Here is a 21,011-nt window from a genome sequence, read left to right on the forward strand (position 1 = left end):
CGCCCAGACGTGGAATAATGAACCATTTATTCAGGTTATTCCCTGACATTACGGTGTAGGTTGAGCTGTCCATGTATGTATATTGAGAGTCGTTACACGAAGTGCTTATGACGACATAAAATGTGACCTTTGGTGTATTTTTCACCTTCATTTCTAACATCAGAACAAAGCCATCGTCATTCGCAATCACTTTCGATTCAAGCCTACGGTCCACCCTCCCAGCCAACACTCTTCTAATGCAGCTTCGTATCTGTAGCAGCATAATCCTCCGAGGGTAACCGTTTAAGCGACTGGTTGGCCTGTGACTCTCCCGCGTGCCTTGCGCCGTGGCTCTCCCGTGCCAACGGAATTGGATCAGCTGCTGCTTGCGGCGCACCATTTGGTGGTCGGCATAGCCCAATACCTCCCTCGCTTCCTCTCAGCTCATTGCCCTGAAATGGTGTGAGGTGACGACCGGCCTAGGCCAACAATGAAAATTAGGTAAACAAATAGCATTACTGCCACTGACCCCTAATTTTCGAAGTGTGTTTCGGACAATCAAAATACTTAGGCATTCTATAGAATGCCTGGGAGCTTAAGCCAGGCATTCTATAGAATGCCTAAGCAGTCAGGGATTCTATAGAATACCTAGGGATTCTATAGAATGCCTGGTCGGTCAGGCATTCTATAGAATGCCTAGGCATTCTATAGAATGCCTGATTCCACACATTGCCTGTAACATATATACTTAGGTTATATTTATGGTTTCTTCCGATCCTCGGCGTTACCTGCGTAGTGTATCATAGCATGTGTCTTAGATGACGCGTTGACGACAGTGGTTCCGCCACCAATGACCAGGGCGTGGTGGATGCCTGGACCCCCCCCCCCCCAAAAAAAAAGAAAATCGTTATCGTATGGCAGTAAAGGGTGTGCATTTTTGGGTCACCCCCGCCAATCCCAAAACCGTGGTGGAGCCCTGGCGGACGGTGCAATAGAGATATAAACATTTTTAATTCCCGGCAAAAAGAAGACACTGAGTTATGTGCTCAATGACACTCCCTTTGCACACTGCACAGGCGCCCTAATTTTGGGCGAAACACTGACGGCCCCAGTCCCGGCCTGCCCGTTTCTGGGACCGCAGGGCACGCTGGGAAGACGCCAGTCCTGGCGGCGCTGCTGGGTGGCCCGATCCTCGCCTCTGTCCCAGTCTGCGGGCCATGTGTGACCTCCCGGCTCGACCCGCCCGTGTGTGTAGTGAATTCGGCCTTGGTGCTGACAGGGACGCCCGTCAGGTTAGCGTCTCTGGTGACTGGGCAGACTTCTGTCGGCGGCACTGCTGGTCCTGCCCCGGGGTGGCAGCGGCGGTCGGTGAGAGGCCACCTCCCCGGCTCCGTCCCGCCGCCCCAGCCGCCTCGCACTGGCAGTCCGCCCAGTGACGTGGCTACTGGCTAGGAGCTTAAGCCAAAAATAATGCGTCTCCTCTTTGACTGCACCGCTTGTGTCAGCCGCAAAGGTCAGTCAGTCCCACATTCGTCTCCAGCACCCTCGTTACGTCACTGCTCCCCCAAGGAGCGTTCCTGAGCGCGCCTCTGCCGGCCCGCATTACTCGCTGCTCCTCGTGGGGAAGCCGGCCGGGTGGAGCGGGGCGGCAGGCGCGAGCCGCACCCCGCCGCCGCTGCCGGCAGGGCCCCTCGGTTGGAATATCACCAGCAGGGACCTGGCAACCGGCCAGCCGCCAATCGATGGGCCGCTCGGCTGTGACGTCACCGCCGCTGGACCAATGGCGGCGGCGCTCTTGCTGGGGCGGCGGGCCGGTTTTCGCAGCGCCGGCCGCCGCCCCCCACTCCCCGACTGCTGCGGCGCGAGAGCGGCCGTCGCAGTGCAGAACCCGGCGCCGCAGGAACCACCGCAGCGCCGCACAGACAGGAGTGAAACAGACAACCACCAGTCCCGCGCCACCGGCGGGAATCGACCGCAACCATGGACGTGAGTTGGCCGGGCGCGCGAGCCGCGCGGAGCACCGGAGACTGCATGCGGGGTCGCCTGAGCCGGGATTCAGTTTCAGTAGCTCGGGGACAAACAAGGGTGACTCGGGAGTAGGGGGAATACCCTGGAGTAACCTTAGGGACATGGAAATTCCCGTAGTTTTGTGTGGGATGAGAGGGGTGCGCTGTGCGCTTGGGTAAATTAGGACTTCACTGGTTCTCGTGACCAGTGAATTCGAACCCCACTGGGACGTTGGGACCTTGGGTCCAACGAGTGTGGTCTGGGCGAACAGGAAAAATCCGGACTGGGACAGGAAAGATTTCCACCAGTGACGAGATAAACCGCTTATGGAGGTTCGTAGCCGTGATCCATACCAATACCTGGAGTAATTGCGACTGCAAATTGCACCTCTGGAATGTGACTGCCAATTGCAGTTTTTCCTGCCGACTATCGCCTCGGGCCCGGCCAAGCCTGTTCAAATGAGATGCATCGTGAATTAAGATTCACATTTGGCAAAGCCCGGTTACACCGAGTATTGCGCGAGTCGGTAGGATTGTGGGATCTCTTCACCTGACAAATCTCCTGAGCGAGTTACGCGTCACGTCCGGCCGTGTCACGCGTCTGTTCAGTGGCGGCTGGCGGCCATCCAAACCGTGATTCAGTCGGTTCTCTGCGTAGACATTTTTAACCTGCATGACCCGACCCTGGAGACTGGAGTGGAAAATGATGCTGGCTTGAAGCAGAGATAGAGTTCGGCTTGAAATTAAATCAATAATGTATGAAGAACTTTAAGGGCTTCGCAAGTTAGAGTGGAATCGAGCGTCAATACTCGATATGACCCCCCGCAGAGGCTATTTCCGTATATAAAGCGGCCGGCGACGCGATGGGCGGCTCCTGCGCCGAGACCGCAGAGGGGGCGTTTCCAGGCCGGCAGACGGGGAGGGGCGGGGTGGCGCCGCTGTCGGCCGGGGGGGGGGGGGGGGTCGGCGCGTCGACACGGTCGATGGGCCCGCGGCGGGCGCCGGTGACGTCACGCGCTCGATACCCTGGCAGGTGGCGGTCGGTCGGCCGGGGCTCGGCGCCGGCGCTGACCCCGCCCCCTCCCCCCTCCCCCTCCCCCGACCGACGAACCCTGCAGTGGGACCGATCGACCCGGTCCCGGACCAGCCAGAGTTCGGTTCGATTCCCGGAGACCGTTACAGCAGCATAAACTGTAAAATCTAGGGCGCGGCTGGTTTCGCAAGCGGGATGGAGAGGTATAAACAATATGAAGTCTGGAGATCTGGGCTAACGGGACAGGGGACAGCGTGACCGATTCTGGGAATAGGAACTGAAGCATGGTTTGCTGGGGATAGTCGCAATCGAGTGACCACTAGAAATGCATGATTGACTAACATTCGAAGTCGGTTTGTATGACGATGCTGTTTTTATTGCGCTCGAGAATCCCAATCGTGTCAACTAAATGTCGTCTTACTGTAAACGACGCATAGAAGACCGGTTTATCTTCGTTTCATCTTCATTTTATAGCGAAAAATACGTTTTTAGGCGTATTAAAGCCAGTTGAGGTCAGCAAGGAGCGTCGTGTAGGTCTCCCTGACTGGCTTCGTCATACCGGGAGTCGTATGCGTCGTCCCATGTGGTGCCTTCTAGGCACAGGTGGTGCTTTGGCACAATACACACGATCGGCCGCCGCTCGCTTGCGGATCGAACACCAATTTGCTACCACAGGTGTAAGCGAGCCAAGCGCACCATAACATCATTCGTGTTGTAATTGGAGCCATATGCGGGGCTAGAACAAAACACGGTGTGGTAAAGTGTGAAGGTCACCTTCCCGAGGTGATTTAGGCTAAAGACGCTGCTGTCATGGCACAGGCAGTGACTTCAGAAGTCTCGCCTGATAAAAGTGACGAACGATGTATTAGTTCCTCGTGACGTGAAGCAGAGTTTATTGGTGTGTTATAAAAATAAATGCTGAAATTGTAAGGGTTGACGTAGTTACTTATGTCATTCGAGTTTTTTCTTCTTCTTCTTTGACCTGTAATCATGGAAGCCCTAGCAAGAATGTGATGGCGTGTGTCTCTGATGTGGAGCTGGATTCGCTCATGCTGAGTGAAGGTGAAAAACGTCACATGAAGTTTTTTCAGCATTTCTCACAGTGGCATTCAGCTAGCGACTCCTGAGGTCTTTTACGTTTTGGAAGTTCTACCGTTACAGTCCGATGGGGAAGATAGCTTCCTTAGGGACACGCAAAGCCGGTATTTTCTAGCTAACACCGTCCGTGCCAGGCCACGCGAAGCGCTAGGAGCCGATCTATAAGTCGTGTGCTGTTTCGGATTTCGTATCATGCAAACGTTCCATACCAAGTGCGAGGAGGCTGTTCGTGAAATGATCACTTATAAAAAATATGGCCACTAGTTATTTCGATGATGCTAGTGTATACTTTTATGAAAGCGTTACTCTGCAGGAAAGTAGGAACCAAATAGAGCACAGGTATTGTACTATTGTAAGGTCTGTGCAAAATAGATCGTTATACCAAGAAAGGGCAAATATGTGAGGGTGAAAGACTAGTCATGTAGAACTCACTAGTTTTGGAGTTTTACAGCAGATGCATAGAGCACGTTCGGGTTTGATTACCGCCCTAACCCCGCCCTTGAATTCTAACCCGACCCCTATCGAACCCCGATGAGGGCCAGCACGGTAGGTGGGTTATTTACCGCTCCCTGCCCGCCCGCTGTGCCCACTAGCGTTTGATGCCTGTGTTCGACTAGCGTTTGGTGCCTGTTTGGTTTCAACTTACGCAGCTGAAGCTGGAGGACACGGTGCGGTGACCTGAGGTCACGACCTGTGTGGTCATATGACCTCGGTCAGTGCCGTGTGCTGCCAGCTGTCAGCACGTGCCCCGCTCAGAGGGGTGACGAGGCGTCGGTGGACCGCCGATCGCGCGAGCTCGGAACGCATAGTCGTGCTTTGGAAACGGGTCGCACACGGTTCATTCAGCCAAGTCTCGGTGCTCCAACGATGCATTTTAAAATTTTATTTCAATCCGCTTGCGTCGTGATGCAGCCGAGACTGCAGCCTGAACCCGTGCGCGCCGTTTCGTGGCACGTCTCTCGGTCCGGATCCGCGGTACGGCCGTGCCGCCGGCGCCGCTCGGTCCCGTGCCCGTAGTGCTTTGTGACGCGCCTGCCTGCAGTGCATGGTGACCGGCTGCGAGGGCCCGGCGCGCATGTGACCCGGTGCCCGACCGTTTGTTTTCAGTACGGCCGACCCGACTCGTACCGTGCCGCCACCACGCCCGCTGTGGCCGACGATAATATCACTGCTCACGGACAGCTCAAGGTAGGACGGACATCCCAACAGTCGCACACTCCGGCCTCTCTCTTTCGCCTGCTCTTGGTTGACGGTCTACTCTCCCTCTCTCTCTCTCTCTCTGCCTCTCGTCTCTCGACCTGTGCGGGTCTTTACCATCTTTCGGCTCCATCTCTCCAGGTTCGTCTGTTTCTCGTTCTCGGACGTTTCACGATCTCTTTCGGCTGCTAGGCCGAAGTTTTTGGTGTGCCGTCATCCACGGTGCAGCTTCACTTTTGTTCTCGGCGGGCTATCAGGTGATGGTGCTTCCAAGTTGCACGCTGCAGATTCGGGTGAAGTTTTCCACTGCTTAGGTCTTCAACACGTTCTTGGTTTCCGACTTCCCATGCGTCCTCTAAACATGCCTTTCCCACTTCTGAACAGCTCATTGGACAGTGCAATGAACGACCTGAAAGGCTTCGTACATTATTCTACTTATTTTTTAATCAAAATGTATTGATGTACTAAAGTTATGCCCTTTGATTAGCATTTTATAAACCGCTGATTATGGAACGCTCTTACGTAGTCAATGGACTCCTAAAAATGTGAATGAAAAATAAACTGCTGATCCAGGAGTGGGGTCACCTAAACCAGTCTACGTACGCCCATCGTTTTCCACCGTTTATTTACTTACTATAAACATACAGCGTTACTCCTGGCCTGTTCATGTTCAACTCAAATACATATATAGTTGCAGTTCTACCTAGTATTGGCTTACTGATGAAGCACACCCATATTTTACATCTCTTGCTATTTTCTTGCCGCCTTGCCATTGGTTCTTTTCTAAATTCGCCCACTCATGATTTTGTCCTGTTTGCTCTAAGTGTTTATTTTCCTGTCCCTGTCCTCTCGTCCGACCATCTCGTGCGTCCATCTCCCAGCGCCCCGCGAGTGCTTTCACTAGCCACCGACCTCGAGGCGCAGGCACCGCCGTTACCAAATCTCGCTTTCGCCCCCCAGTCAGCGTACCTCTCACGCACACTGCTGGACAGGGCACCATCCATGGCCCTTCGGGGGGGGGGGGGGGAGAGGCGCCGCCTGGTGACCTAGTTTCGGCGTCCCGTCGTCCCCGGCCCCTGGTCCCGACCCGCCGCCATCCCGGGCTCCCTGTGGCCCCGTCCCGTGTCCTTGGCTTCCTCGGTGAGCTCAATGTTGGCCCCCGGCACTGGCCGCCCGGCCGGGCTGGTCACAGCCGAGAGCACGGTAGGTGGCTACAGGTAAGGCTGCCCATCACGGCATACTACTCTCTTTCGTCATCGCCCTCGCATGTTCATCGTGAATAACTTAGTTATGCTTTTGTGCTGCATTGTTTTGCTAAAGTTGTAGCTTTTCGTACCACTTTTAAAAGCGAATAAAACAATTAGACTCACCGATGATTTTCCCTGAAAATATTTTCCTACTGATCGAAACTCTAAAACTTCAATACCTTCTCATTTACAAAAAAAAAAACACTATCAGCTGCGAATCCTTACTTTTGAAGCTACAGTATCAGGCTTGACAGCGACCCGTTGTTGGTTTCAGTCCAAACGCCAGAAGCAGGATGCCCGCAAGAACAAGAAGCACAAGAAGGGAGGAACCACCGTGGACGACCTGAAACAGGAGCTGGTCCTCGATGAGCATCAGATCACCATCGAGGAGCTGCAGCAGCGCCTCGGAACCAGCATCACCGCGGTGGGTATCCCAATAGCTCGACCGGTACTCTGTAAAAAGGCTACCTACCAGTCACAAAAAGTCAAGATGTAAGTAAGCCCTTTAGTTGCTTGGTAACGTGGATATGCCCAAAGTTGTGCAGTAATATAATTTCCACGGCTCTGCGCGGTCACGAGATCGAGGATGCTTATTCGCCTCATGACGTGGTCGACGACGCTGCGATCCGCAGGGTCTGACCGAGGCTCGTGCCAAGGAGAATCTGGACCGGTACGGTCCGAACGCGCTGACGCCGCCCAAGAAGATCCCCGAGTGGGTCAAGTTCTGCAAGAACCTGTTCTACGGCTTCTCCCTGCTGCTGTGGATCGGTGCCATCCTCTGCTTCGTCGCCTACTCGATTCAGGCGGGAACATTCGAGGAACCTCCAGATGATAACGTGAGTGACGGGTCTGAAGCTTTGGAAAGGACTATGGGCTTCTTCGCATTGTGGTAAAGTAAGTGCGCTTATTGGCAGGATAAGCTTCTCATGAAAACTGGTCTTCTGATATCCACGTCTGTTTAACCAGATGCTGAAACGTAAAACTTTACTACTAAAGTTAGTCGAGGTGTATCAATGTACGACATTTCGGACTCACGTTTGACCGTTTGGCGTTTCTTCCACAGTTGTACCTGGGTATTGTGTTGTCCGCTGTCGTCATCATCACTGGCTGCTTCTCCTACTACCAAGAATCCAAGAGCTCCCGGATCATGGAGTCGTTCAAGAACATGGTGCCGCAGGTATGTATGTAACGAAAATGGAGTAGGTGACATGAGATCATTAGCTTGTGTAAGTGCCACCTACCTTCATGTGCTACTATCGGCTGGTGTGAACAGATTTTGTATACAGGAACGTGCTCGGGACGAGGCCGTGATCGTTGGCGGATACCCATTTGTACCGCCTCTTTATGCGGAATTTGATATTTATTTATGAATACAGTTGTTTTTTTTTTCGTGCACATTGGGACATTTTCACACCGAAGTTCCTGGAGATACGCTTCCTTGCCGTCCACTGGCTCCGTGTCCAAAGGTCTGATGTTGGACGTGCTTTGACCCTCCCCACAGTACGCTCTGGTCATCCGTGACGGAAGCAAGGCGACCGTGCGCGCTGAGGAGCTCACCCTGGGAGACCTGGTGGAGATCAAGTTCGGAGACCGAATTCCGGCTGACGTGCGAATTATCGAGGCCCGCAACATGAAGGTGGACAACTCCTCTCTGACTGGAGAGTCCGAGCCCCAGAGCCGCAGCCCCGAGTACACTGCCGAGAACCCGCTGGAGACCAAGAACCTGGCATTCTTCTCCACCAACGCCGTCGAAGGTGAGATGAGATCTGAGATGGCAATGGAAATGTTCTACGCTCTTTGTGGATTGCTCTGTGATGAGTGAGAACAAATGCGTTAGGCGCAAGTCATTGCAGAGCCTGTAGTGGTCACTGTTATACTCTAAATTATTATTTTTTTAAATTATATTACACAGTAGATAAGCCGTTCGTAGATCTTGTGCCTCACAATTCGATTTTTTTACATTACACTCAAAATCTCTGAAGCCATCTTCAGGACTCTTGGTTCAAGGTAGCTGACGCTAATACCTTACCTCCAGGAACCTGCAAGGGAGTCGTCATCAACATCGGTGACAACACTGTGATGGGTCGTATTGCCGGCCTCACGTCCAGCATTGACTCCGGCTCGACCCCCATCGCCCGTGAGATCGAGCACTTCATCCACATCATCACTGGCGTGGCCGTCTTCCTCGGAGTGACTTTCTTCGTCATTGCTCTCATCCTGGGCTACAACTGGCTGGACGCTGTCATCTTCCTCATCGGTGCGTTGTTGTGGATTTTGGAGAGATACTCATGCTTATGCTAAGATATCTGCTCTGGCGTCTAACGTCTTCATTGGCTCGTTTGTGTCTTGTCGCAGAAATGTGAATTTTGATGGACGATTTTAATGTAATTATAAAAGTCTGGCTCACTATGGTTATGCAAGCAAAGATGCTGCTGTGTAGCGAAGAAATCGAAACAAATACGAATACCGTCTTCACTAATATTTGCTCTACATGACCCCTTACGCTTCCCAGGTATCATTGTGGCTAACGTGCCCGAGGGTCTGCTGGCCACTGTCACTGTGTGCCTCACCTTGACTGCCAAGCGGATGGCCTCCAAGAACTGCCTGGTCAAGAACCTCGAGGCCGTCGAGACCCTGGGCTCCACCTCGACCATTTGCTCGGACAAGACCGGCACACTGACCCAGAACCGGATGACCGTCGCCCACATGTGGTACGACAACCAGATCATGGAGGCTGACACCACCGAGGACCAGTCGGGCGCCTCGTACGACCGCACCACTGAGGGCTGGAAGGCGCTGTCGCGCGTGGCTGCTCTCTGCAACCGTGCCGAGTTCAAGGTGGGCCAGGAGAGCATGCCCGTCCTGAAGCGTGATGTCAACGGTGACGCCTCTGAGGCTGCCCTGCTCAAGTGCTGCGAGCTGGCCATGGGCAATGTCATGGGCTACCGCGACAAGTACAAGAAGGTCTGCGAGATTCCGTTCAACTCAACCAACAAGTTCCAGGTAGGTGGTTCATAGTTCTGTTCAAGTGATGCACATACTTCGGTTAACATGTTTTGATTAAATTCATTGAATGTTTTCTCTTTGGTCTTAACAAAATATGTGTGTAATCATTAAAAATATTCAAAACAATGTTAACTGTATTTCACATTACGTTTCCGATACTGACGATCCCTCACTCACTGCTGTGCAGGTCTCCATCCACGACATCCGCCACGAGAACCCCAAGAACCCCAACCTGCTGGTGATGAAAGGAGCTCCGGAGCGCATCCTGGACCGCTGCTCCACCATCCTGATCAACGGCCAGGACAAGCCCCTGGACCAGGAGATGAAGGACGCCTTCAACAACGCCTACCTGGAGCTCGGAGGACTCGGAGAGCGTGTGCTTGGTTAGTTTCGATGCTATTCATTTGCCTCGCTATTCATATTCACTCGTTCGGCTTGATGGAAAGAAGTCAACATTTGCTCCAATCAGCATGGGGAATGAAAGTACATGTTTGACAGCTCGCGGTAACCATGAGCCATCTATTCACTTGGCAACTGTTTAGAACATAATGATAATTGGACGTCTCTGCAGCAGTATTTAAAGTGCTCCGTATCTTACCCATCTTAAACTTTCTAGTACTTTAGGGTCGTCGTCATTTGTAGTGAAAATTCCCAGACCTGATGTTGTTTTTGTGTCTGTTGCAGGTTTCTGCGACTTCTCTCTGTCGGGCGACAAGTACCCGAGCGACTACCCCTTTGACAGCGACGAAGTCAACTTCCCGCTGCAGGACCTGCGCTTCGTCGGCCTCATGTCGATGATTGACCCGCCTCGTGCCGCCGTCCCGGACGCCGTCTCAAAGTGCCGCTCGGCCGGTATCAAGGTCATCATGGTCACTGGCGATCACCCCATCACCGCCAAGGCTATCGCCAAGAGCGTCGGCATCATCTCCGAGGGTGAGCCGCCTACTTTCCAAACTTTTCATCCACATGAGCCTTGTATGTTAGCTATTACATCGAAAGCTCAACCTTCTGAAATAAAGAAATAAAATGTTAATTTAACCTTGCCTATGAGCAATATACATTACAATGTATCCTCAAAGCTCGTCGTATGTTATTTTCTACATCACCAAACAACACATCATCCTGTGCTCCGGCAGGTAACGAGACCGTGGAGGACATCGCTCAGCGCCTGAACATCCCTGCGTCCGAGGTGAACCCGCGCGAGGCCAAGGCGGCCGTGGTGCACGGCTCCGAGCTGCGCGACATCAGCTCCGACGACCTGGACGACATCCTCACCCACCACACTGAGATCGTGTTCGCGCGTACCTCGCCCCAGCAGAAGCTCATCATTGTCGAAGGTTGCCAGCGTCAGGGAGCCATCGTCGCTGTGACCGGAGATGGTGTCAACGATTCGCCTGCCCTGAAGAAGGCCGATATTGGTCAGTTGATGCGGCATTCAGACGTGTTTTGGGGTCGGTGATTTTGTGGAGAGGCCGGTGTGATTCTAATAGCTGTTTTTGCTTAGGATTCTGCTACCGGTCAGGAAATACGTTGAACCTCACTCCATAATGAGGACCGCAGCCTGGCCTGTAGGTATCATGTTTCTTCACCAACAACCTGCCTGGGTTTCTTTGACAGGTGTTGCTATGGGTATCGCCGGATCGGACGTGTCCAAACAGGCTGCCGACATGATCCTGCTCGACGACAACTTCGCCTCCATCGTCACCGGTGTCGAAGAGGGCCGTCTGATCTTCGACAACCTGAAGAAGTCGATCGCCTACACCCTGACCTCCAACATCCCCGAGATCTCGCCGTTCCTGCTGTTCATCTTGCTGGACATCCCGCTGCCCCTCGGCACCGTCACCATTCTCTGCATCGATCTGGGAACTGACATGGTAAGTTGCGCCAAGGAATTCGCATTTTCCCACCTTTCTTCCTCTTCCTCGGCTCTGACTGGGTCTATGACTGCTTTGTGCTTAATCATATCGTTAACCGTGTTTTGTGATCGTTGTGAAATTCATGATCTACTCGGATGACTTGTGCGCGTGTGGTAGGTAGATGTGACGGTGGTTTTCAGTGTGTGCTTGACACAGGAATGACTGTGACGGCTATGCATGTGTGTTCGCTTCCGAACTAATACCATTTGTCCATCCTTCTGTAACTTTTTGATCATTAAAGAGGTCAAATATTATAGTTTTACTTTAATTCGCCTTTATTGACCTACTTCCTTTGTCCTTTTATGATCCAGAACTATGCAGGATACTTCAACATGCAATTATTTGGATATTTTTCATTTTTCCATCACATCGGCAGTATTTCCCCCCAACATCAAGTGATAATCTACAAAGCTCCTATAAAGCTCCTTACTTCTTCCTTGCTCGTGGTGTCCGTGGATGTCTGTAGTTGTTGCTGCATCGAGATCGTTGCCGCAGTGTGGTGATCACCGCTAGTACTTGGTCCGCCACGCATTGAGTGTCCGCCGATGACTAACCGCCTCTGACCGGTTGCATCCGGCTCTAACCGGCCACGAATGCCAAGTCGCGTGTGTGCCAGCTAGGACTGACAAGCGCCTGCCAGCATCGGCTGCGCTAGTCCGGTACATGTCGAAGCTGCTCTGTGTCTCAGTGTTCGCCCCGCCGACCTCTAACTGTCTGTACCGCCAGTAACACCGCTCCCCGGTCGCTCCCAGGTCCCGGCTATCTCGCTGGCCTATGAGAAGGCCGAATCCGATATTATGAAGCGCCGTCCCCGGGACCCCTTGCACGATAAACTTGTTAACGAAAGGTAACGCCCCACGCGGCGCGCTATGCGCTATGTGCTCTGTTAGCATGCTTGCCGCTATTTCGGCCCACCCTTTTTTAGGTCGGGACGCAGTTTTTGACGTCCCGGCTTCCACAGTTTTCTTCACATGTTGGCATGCCTTTTGCTTTGACGTCCGTCTACTATGGAAAGGTAAACGACACAATGTGGTGCCAATTATATGTAGGTTGTCTGAAGGCCAGGAAATCTTTTGAAGTTATTTGTTTTAAAGGCAAGGAACTCTTTTGAAGTCTACAAAATCGGGATGTCTGGCTAATATTTAAAACTATAGATTAGTTGTTTATCTTCAAGGGAAGACAAATTAAGGATCACATTTGCACCGTAATTTATAAATTGTCAGAAAAATATGCCTGGAGGGAGTGAGGGAGCCCCCGGGCAGTAGAACAGCATTCTTGCCCAGGCTAAGAGAAACGTACCTAATAGTCCACCGTCCTTTTCGTATCAGTAAAAAGAAACATTGGGGTATGCGACCTTTAGCAACATCACTGCTATCTGAGGCGGCACCTGCCGCTGGCACCGATTCGACAAAGCTTGGTGAGTATGTAGCTCAGTCTCACCCGGACTTCCCGCGCCCTAGGCTCCGTCAGCAGTCGCCACACCCACCCTGGTCGCCCAGCGCCTCTAGGAGACCTAGCTCTAGCCGCCAGGAGTGCTCCAGACACCCGCAGGTAGTCTGACCCTCACGTTTGTAGCACACTTTGGCAACGCGCGCCCGCGCGTGAGCCCTTTTTCGGCATGTGGTTGGCGCTCGCCGCCGGGCACCAGTTTTGAGTTGGCCGCTGTCTGTCTGCCTCTAGGTGCCCGCTATCTCGCTGGCTTACGAGAAGGCCGAGTCGGACATCATGAAGCGCCAGCCTCGTAACCCCCTCACCGACAAACTCGTCAACGAGAGGTAACTACGGAAGCCCGTGCAGCATTCTACCGGCGACAGGCCGGAGCTGACTAACCGACTAACGCTAGAGCTATTCATTGCAGACAGTGTTGTCTTATTGACGGCTATAAGCCATTGCAGATTGTGTTCTTGAATCATATGGTCCTAACCGCTAACTGACTAACTTACCTTTACGATTTAGTGTGCTGAAAATCGATAAAAATCGTTCCAGGAAAGGCAAGTTTTTTTTTTGTGTGTGTTCTGCCCTACTAACCCTAGGCAATTATCGCCACTGTATTATAACACTTAACAGCGAAAATAGTTTGATAGATATCTAGGATATCATTGCGTCCTGTGCATGCACCCAAACGTTGACTGCATGCCATTTATCACCACTGAAGCTTCTGTATAAGTTTCGTCTTCATCACCAAATTTCACTTTCCAATTTTTGCTGCATTAGGTACGTTACGGCTCAGGCCCGAGTGCTCAGCTCCTGGTACTAATGGATGCGATTCCAGAACATAAGTGATATCATACACACATTTTGGTATAACTTGACAATATCATCGTCTTCTTTGTCTTCCTGTCTCTATCATCTACGATTGGACTCCTGACTTCTTGTTTTAAATTTCTCTTCAAATTTCTTTTCTCCTTTTTATAATCTGCTCTGCTATTCAACTTACTGAGTAATATCATCACGGTATTTTTTAAACGAAAGTTCTTTCTCGCTTTGTGTGTATGTTGGTGCTGACGCCCTGGACCGTTTGGCAGGCTCATCTCGATCGCCTACGGTCAGATCGGTATGATCCAGGCGGCCGCCGGGTTCTTCAGCTACACGGTCATTATGGCTGAGAACGGCTTCCTGCCCTGGAACCTGTCCGGCCTCAGGAAGTCCTGGGACTCCAAGGCCGTCAACGATCTCAAGGATTCGTACGGCCAGGAATGGGTGAGTTACACTGCGGGGAAATGAAGCGGGCTTATTGCTTTTCTGCACCGGCCTTCATTTTTTTAGTGTTATCATGATTTGATAAGCATTTTGATGGGAAAGTATTTGCATATCTTCAAGTCGTGAACTATACCTTATCGCTCATTTCTCGAGCCTATCCTGCACTGTATATACTGTGCGTCATGCCGGTGTAGGTATGTAATTTACTGGCAAGTGGCAAGCCTTCAAAGCTCAAGCTAGCCCATGTTGACTTGTCGATGTTGAAGTCGTCTTGACCACTATAACCCGTTCTGACCTGTGCCTCGACCTCCGCTCCGCCCGACAGACGTACGCCGATCGTAAGGTGCTGGAGTACACCTGCCACACCTCGTTCTTCGTGGCGATCGTGATCGTGCAGTGGGCCGATTTGATCATCTGTAAGACGCGCCGCAACTCGATCGTCCAGCAGGGCATGACCAACTGGGCGCTCAACTTTGGTCTCGTATTCGAGACGTGCCTGGCGGCGTTCCTATCGTACACACCGGGCATGGACAAGGGTCTCCGGATGTACCCGCTCAGGTCAGTGCTGGGGAACTGTCATGACCGATGGGGTGGAAGGGGTAGGGTGGGAAAGATCACCAAAAAACACGAGAGAGAGGTCGCACTTTGCGTCAACGTCCTCGGTCACTGGTCCTGGATGTTATCAAGTGAAGTTGGCACGCGTAAAGAGGCAGAAATGTTTTTAATGTTGTATAATCGTTTTACCATTGCCATCGGCATTCAGAAAGTCTCACCACCGAATCTAATTGAATGTGCTGATGCAACGTTCATGCCTTGATGTGACTTTTCATGGAATAAGTTTCAGTCCTCATCCTGTTCCTCGTCACTGGAAGACGCCTCACACGTATCGCGGGACCCCATCCTGCTTCCCGGTTCTGCTGCTACCGCACGCTTGCGGACAGCCAAGTCCTGGTGTGCTTGCGTGGACAGAAGGTTGGTTAACCACCACAATCTCCGGTTTAAATGTGCGACCTTCATAAATGTATCTTTATGCTTCGAGAAGTGTTTTTTTCTTCCTTACATTCACTCCTGAATCATTTCCATTTGCTGCCGTTATTGAAAACATGCGTGAGGCACGGTTTTACTCCGTTGATATCACACTCCTGGATTATTCCTACTCCTCGAATCTATCTCCCTCATTCCAATCATTTCAATTTGTAACGTCGTCTCCGTCATCTTCCACAGGTTCGTCTGGTGGCTGCCGCCTATTCCGTTCTCCATCCTCATCTTCATCTACGACGAGTGTCGGCGATTCGTGCTACGTCGGAACCCGGGCGGCTGGGTCGAGAACGAAACCTACTACTAAGCGGCGCGTGTCGCGCGCTGCTCGTAGTGTGTCCCTGGCCGTCCCAGCGGCCGGGACCCTAGCTCGTTCGTTCCATAGTGATGTTGGCCATTGTCGCTGGCCGGTCGGGCCGCGGGGAGGGAGGCCCGCCAGCGCTCGGCGCCGGTGCCTCGGTGCAATAGCGGCGCTGTGCGGCGTCGGGGGGCAGCTCGGCGGCAGCTGAACCCCGTTTTACTCCTGATGTGTTTTATGTTGTCACCAAATACATGCGAGTTTTGCTCCCACGTGTGGCGTGAGGCGGCGGAGCGGTAATCCGAGGCAATAACACCGCAAAAGACAAAGACTGAGGACAGTTTCTAGAAAGTAGCTCAGCAATCCGTCTAAGCTGACAGCTACCAAGTTACACTAGATGGCCTACAAGCCGTAAAAAGCAAGATTTATCGACAACAGTTCAGTATAGAAGATGTTAATTACTGTTCTCATGGGAAGAAAAAACCCGAAATTCATTCGACATCCCTTGGAGGTCGATGGGAACCTCGTTTTAGACCACGAGAGGTGCTGAGCGAGGACTGATAGGCAAGGAGGCATGAGTCGCTTTTGCCAAGGTCCATCGGCGTTGCATTATAAACGTACAACTGCGTCTATCGTATAGTATCGTATAGTGCGTCTATAGTCTCAATTATCTTCCATTCGGAGGCGGCAAGCAGCGTACTTTAAATGTTCAAATATGAATTGTATTGCACATAAAAAACTAATTGCACATAAAATATTGCACATAATTGCACATAATAAACTACCTTGACTTGATGGGAGAAAATGCTTCATCCGATGAGTCGAATTAAACTTGGGTGATTGGACCCAAAACACTAAACAGCAATGTTCAATAGAGCTTTCTAAGTATTTCTAGAAAAGATGATTTTAGATATCGACTGTGCCCAACTGGAAACATGAGTGCACTTTCGATACGCGTGCCCTGTATCCGTTCCATTTTGATTTATGTAGCAGCGCAGCCCCATCTCTGTGCCGGCGGAAGTAGGGCCCGGTTCAGATGCAGCATGCAGCTCCTTTGCTGCCAAGTGACATTTAAATTGGAGAGGGCGGCTCGACAGTTGGGTTCACCCTTACACTAGGTACACACCTCGCAACGCTCCCAAAAAGAAAAATGACACGTTGAGTACGTGATACTTAGGGATAGGTACACTTGTCCACAGGATTTCCTAGTTACATGAACCTGGCCCTGCATCCCCTGGGCAAAACTAACATATGCTTGTTTCGTGACATGATTGCGCAACAAGGCACAGGGATGCAGGCACTGACAGACCCCCCACTCTCGCCGGCTTACCGTGAAAATGGCGCAGCTCCGAAGCTGCAGCACGGTTTGTCCTTTTGGATCTTGGGTTGGTGGCTCCGACCTCTGGTATTTTCTCGCCGACCGCCGTATATACGAGTATGAGGCCTCGGTAGTTGGTTGATCCGCGTGATCACTCAGCAAAGAACCACCTTCGCCTCAGCTAACAATAAAATTAGCGAAAATCCATCGTCACCCGAACAGCCCAACGTGATAAAGCCACTTATTGCCACCCTGCGGCGGATTTTGGCACACTCGTGGGCCATTGAAGACGGTGGTGCCCTCTGCAATATCTCGTCAGTCGTCTGTCGTCCTCCAACCGGGCAGTTGCCAGTTGCCACCACACCAGGTGCCGATTGCTATGCCTGCACCGGAGACGATTTTAAGTTTAACGTGAAAATGTTATTTCAGGACGGTCGAGATGACGACCTAACCAAAGCGTTCATGCTATGTATGTACGTGTAAGTAAATTTGCATTGCTGAGATAAACAGTAAACGCATAACACATTGAATGTGTTCGCATTGATCGAAACGCCTCCGAGCAAACTTATTGCCGAAAGACGGTTGTCCGTTGGGCGTTGCTAGCATCTTTTCGACCGTTGATGCTGCATTACCAAAGAGGCCATCTTAGATAACGCACCGTTCCTTCTATTCCACCCTCAGGTCTGAGGTCTGCCAATTTTTTCTCCTCCCCTTCACGCCTCTAACTCTCTGATCCGGTGCTGGGCAGTCACCTATATCCGGGGTGAGTCGTGCCTCCTCAGGAACAAGGTCAGGAGCGGTGGAGTGACCGTTAGCGGGGCTGGCTGCCCTGTCCACTGCAATGAACACTGGACAGTGGACAGGGCTGTCACCACAGCCCGTCACATAAGTTGCGCTCAGCAACGATGATACACCATGTTGGCCATACAGACCAATTTTTCACTCTAATTCCTGTCGTTCTTCCGGCTCTGCAATGATCTTATTAAACCGGAAGGACGCTGCCATGCAAAATAAAATAAAACGTATTAAAAACTCTAAGGTGATTTTTCGTCTCCTTTCATTGACAGCTCTATAGCCGGATTCAGCTAAGGTGAGACAACACCTTTTAAAATTAGGTCACTTAACTTTACCTGGTCATAATCTGACTAAGTGACTTAATACGCCAGCGGGTCGTACCAAGGCCGTTAGCATTATGGAAAGGCGCTAGCCTGGCGAGGGATCAATGCAATGATAATGATAATGCCGTTTGTTTCACACCATCATTGGTGCATACACAGCATACAAGACCAAGTGGCACACAGTCATTTCACACAATATTAGAATACGTGATAAGAATCAAGGAATGCAGAACATAAAACTGCTATAGTTGCCAACTTTTTAGGGTTATTTGTGCTTTTTATCAATCTGACCCTGAACGATGAAAACATCAAACTATATCCACCAAAGTCAAAATATTTCAACCTCAGCAGTCAGCCCACCCAGATACTAGTCAAGGCATCAATAGCTACAAAAGATACATCTGTGACAACCCATTTATTCAATCAGATTCAGGTCTTTCGCAACAGTATGCACCGATACAAACATCATGTACTTCTTGTTGTTCTGGTAGTTATCGATGGTTCGGTTGCGCATCTCCTTCCAGTCGTACAGTTCGCGGTAGAGAGGCCGGACGTACTTGAGCCTGCCGTGGGTGTTCACCATCTCCAGAACAGCCGGCACCTGCTCCTTCCACCGACCCCTGACGCATGCAGCCGCAGCCAGCGGTACCGGATCTCGGCGTTAGCGCGCGCGTTCATGTCGTAGAGCTGCTCCATCAGCTTCAGCTTGGTCAGCGTTAGTGGTGGCTGCTCGAGAAGCTGCGACAGGAACTCGATGATCTGGATGGTGGAGAGAGCGTTGATGTCAGCAGATGAGAAAGGCGCCGGGCTGGTTTCGTTCCAGTCGACCCATTGCTGACGCAGGCGACTGCAGGAGTCGATCAAAGATGTGTCGAACACCGGCGTGTAGGGCGGCATACCGGGAGAATCGAACCACGCCTTCCAGTCGACTTCAGCAAACAGAGAGTCCTTCGATCCCTTGGAAAAGTACTCAAAGAGATAGGAGAGGAAATCCCCGGAGTCGACCGCTAGGTACTTGTGCTTGTTCACGTAGGACTTCAGCAATGCTTCCATCTGGTCACTTCCGTCCATGAATTGTTCGAGATACCACAACAGAGCGTGGCCTTTCTCGTAAGCGATGAGTGAGAAGGCATCCTCGGGGTCAACGCCTTTCAACCTCGGCACGAGCCAGGTAAGGGGGCTAGTGATGCCGATCGTTTGCACGGTGTCATTGAGCTCCTTCCAGCCACTGGATGCCGTGAGATGCATCACAGGAGCTCCTTGTAACTTCCCGAGGATCTTTCTCTCGAGGAACATGGTGAAGCCCTCGTTGAGCCAGGAGTGCTCCCAGTTTCGGTTGGTGACCAGGTTACCGATCCAGCTGTGGATGATCTCGTGTGCGACGACGTCAGTCATGGATCTATCTCCGGCTAGAAGTGCCGGAGTGACGAACGTAAGGCACGGGTTCTCCATGCCCCCGTAGGGGAAGCTGGGCGGCAGTACCAGCAAGTCATACACACCCCAGAGGTACGGACCGAGCATGGTCTCGGTCAGCTGCAGCATCTGCTCCGTCTCGGCGAACTCGTGAGCGGCCCGATCGACGAGCTCCGGTTCAGCCCAGACGTTGGATCGCTCGCCCAGTGACCGTGAGGCCAGATCGCCGACCGCCAGCGCGATCAGGTAGGACGGAATCGGCACAGGCTGTCGAAACCGGAACGTCGTCCAGTTGCCGGTGGTTTCGTTACCTTCGCGAAGCGCGGACATGAGAGCTGTCATACCGACGGGCACAGTAATCTCGGCTGTGTAGCTCATTTTCACAGACGGCGTGTCCTGCAGGGGCACCATGGAGCGACAGTGGATTGCTTGGCACTGCGAGAACACGTACGGCATCCTTCTGCCGGCCGTCTGCTCCGGAGTCAGCCATGCCAGCGCGGTGCTGTTAGCGCTAGTGCTGTAGGCGATCTTCACCCGTACAGACTCTCCAGGCGGCAGCTGGACAAAGAGAGGCCGGCCAAGTGCGGGGTCCGGCTCGCCCCATCTCCAGTCGAGCGCTGTGCCTGAGGTCGGGTCGGTGATCTCTGTGATGTGGAGGTCTCGGGTGTCGAGCACCACCCGTTCGGCGGCAGGGTCACGGCGCTCCACCTGGAGGTTCACTGAGCCGGTCAACACCTGCTGCTCGAAGTTAACCCGAAGCTGGAGGTGTGCGGCGGTGACAACGGCCTTTGAAGGGACGGCGAACGAATAGGAGTCACCCTCGTCCCACGGCGCCAGATTCCATCTGTTCTTGGGACTTGACCTCGATCCTGTTGTCGTTACTGACCTGTTGAGATAAGGGATGGAAATTAAATGTAATGCTATTGGAGTGGGTGCGGACACCTTGCAATGATATGAACAGATCACACCACGTTGCTCAGTGCTCAGTCGAGTGGATTATAAATCATGCGCCATGCAATATAATAAGAGTCATTTTGCAATCGTACAAATATTTCTCAAATACGTTTCCACTTTCTATTCAGCTTATTTACATAAATTCACAAACCTTTTCCTGGGCGTGGCCGACCCGTCAACCCACTGTGAGTGTGACTGCTCGGCCGCCGACGGGTCTGGCAGGAAAGATATGCTGCACAGTACGCACAAACCTAGTTTGGAAATCAGACGCGGTGCTGCCATGACTATCCACTGCAGCGGCTGGGGCCCGACTGAGGCTCACGGGTGCAGATCGACTGAGGATAGCCAGCCGATCCAGCATCCCGCTACTTTGGCCCGATTTGGCAGGTGCTGGCGCTGCAGACTGCAGTGTCTATGTATGTCAGGGACGAGGGATAGCACAAAACCGTTAACCTTGTGACAAACACATTGTAGTTCCTGATGCTTGTTGCAGGTGCATTTATTTTGTAAAGAGACATGACTGATACCGAGACGAAATTTAACTTCTGACTAGGTCGTAAGAAAATTATAGTAAGAGCAGCAGTCAATGTGTTCAAGGAAAAGCTCATTTGATAATATTGTGTGATTCAACAGCAATTTAAAACGCACATTGCTTCCGTGTAACTGACTCTGAGTTTCTAATCCGCAGAG

The 21,011-nt window shown here is 51.9% G+C and overlaps 2 protein-coding genes across 3 annotated transcripts; one reads left to right on the plus strand and one right to left on the minus strand.

Annotated features, from left to right (window-relative positions):
• The first annotated feature begins 1,215 nt into the window (after positions 1 to 1,215).
• LOC122373954 (sodium/potassium-transporting ATPase subunit alpha-like) lies at positions 1,216 to 15,785 on the plus strand. 2 transcript variants are annotated; one of them, XM_043352411.1, is made up of 16 exons: positions 1,216 to 1,965; positions 5,224 to 5,304; positions 6,835 to 6,984; positions 7,193 to 7,396; positions 7,624 to 7,737; positions 8,062 to 8,314; positions 8,596 to 8,817; positions 9,073 to 9,563; positions 9,754 to 9,949; positions 10,251 to 10,499; positions 10,703 to 10,984; positions 11,184 to 11,440; positions 13,163 to 13,257; positions 14,008 to 14,182; positions 14,508 to 14,740; positions 15,407 to 15,785. In XM_043352411.1, the coding sequence occupies exons 1-16, from the start codon at positions 1,960 to 1,962 to the stop codon at positions 15,525 to 15,527; spliced, it is 3,129 nt and encodes a 1,042-aa protein (XP_043208346.1). In that variant the 5' UTR covers positions 1,216 to 1,959; the 3' UTR covers positions 15,528 to 15,785. The 2 variants fall into 2 exon arrangements, with proteins under 2 accessions (XP_043208346.1, XP_043208347.1); XM_043352412.1 differs by lacking the exon at positions 5,224 to 5,304 and having other exon boundaries at positions 1,617 to 1,965.
• A 2,569-nt stretch (positions 15,786 to 18,354) lies between these two features.
• LOC122373953 (leukotriene A-4 hydrolase-like) lies at positions 18,355 to 21,001 on the minus strand. Its single transcript, XM_043352409.1, has 2 exons — positions 20,473 to 21,001; positions 18,355 to 20,253 (listed from the first exon to the last, which is right to left on the minus strand). The coding sequence occupies exons 1-2, from the start codon at positions 20,601 to 20,603 to the stop codon at positions 18,531 to 18,533; spliced, it is 1,854 nt and encodes a 617-aa protein (XP_043208344.1). The 5' UTR covers positions 20,604 to 21,001; the 3' UTR covers positions 18,355 to 18,530.
• Between the last annotated feature and the right edge of the window lie 10 nt (positions 21,002 to 21,011).

Source organism: Amphibalanus amphitrite, unplaced genomic scaffold, assembly GCF_019059575.1.
Source record: "Amphibalanus amphitrite isolate SeventyFive unplaced genomic scaffold, NRLGWU_Aamphi_draft 001578F_arrow, whole genome shotgun sequence".
NCBI lineage: Eukaryota > Metazoa > Arthropoda > Thecostraca > Balanomorpha > Balanidae > Amphibalanus > Amphibalanus amphitrite.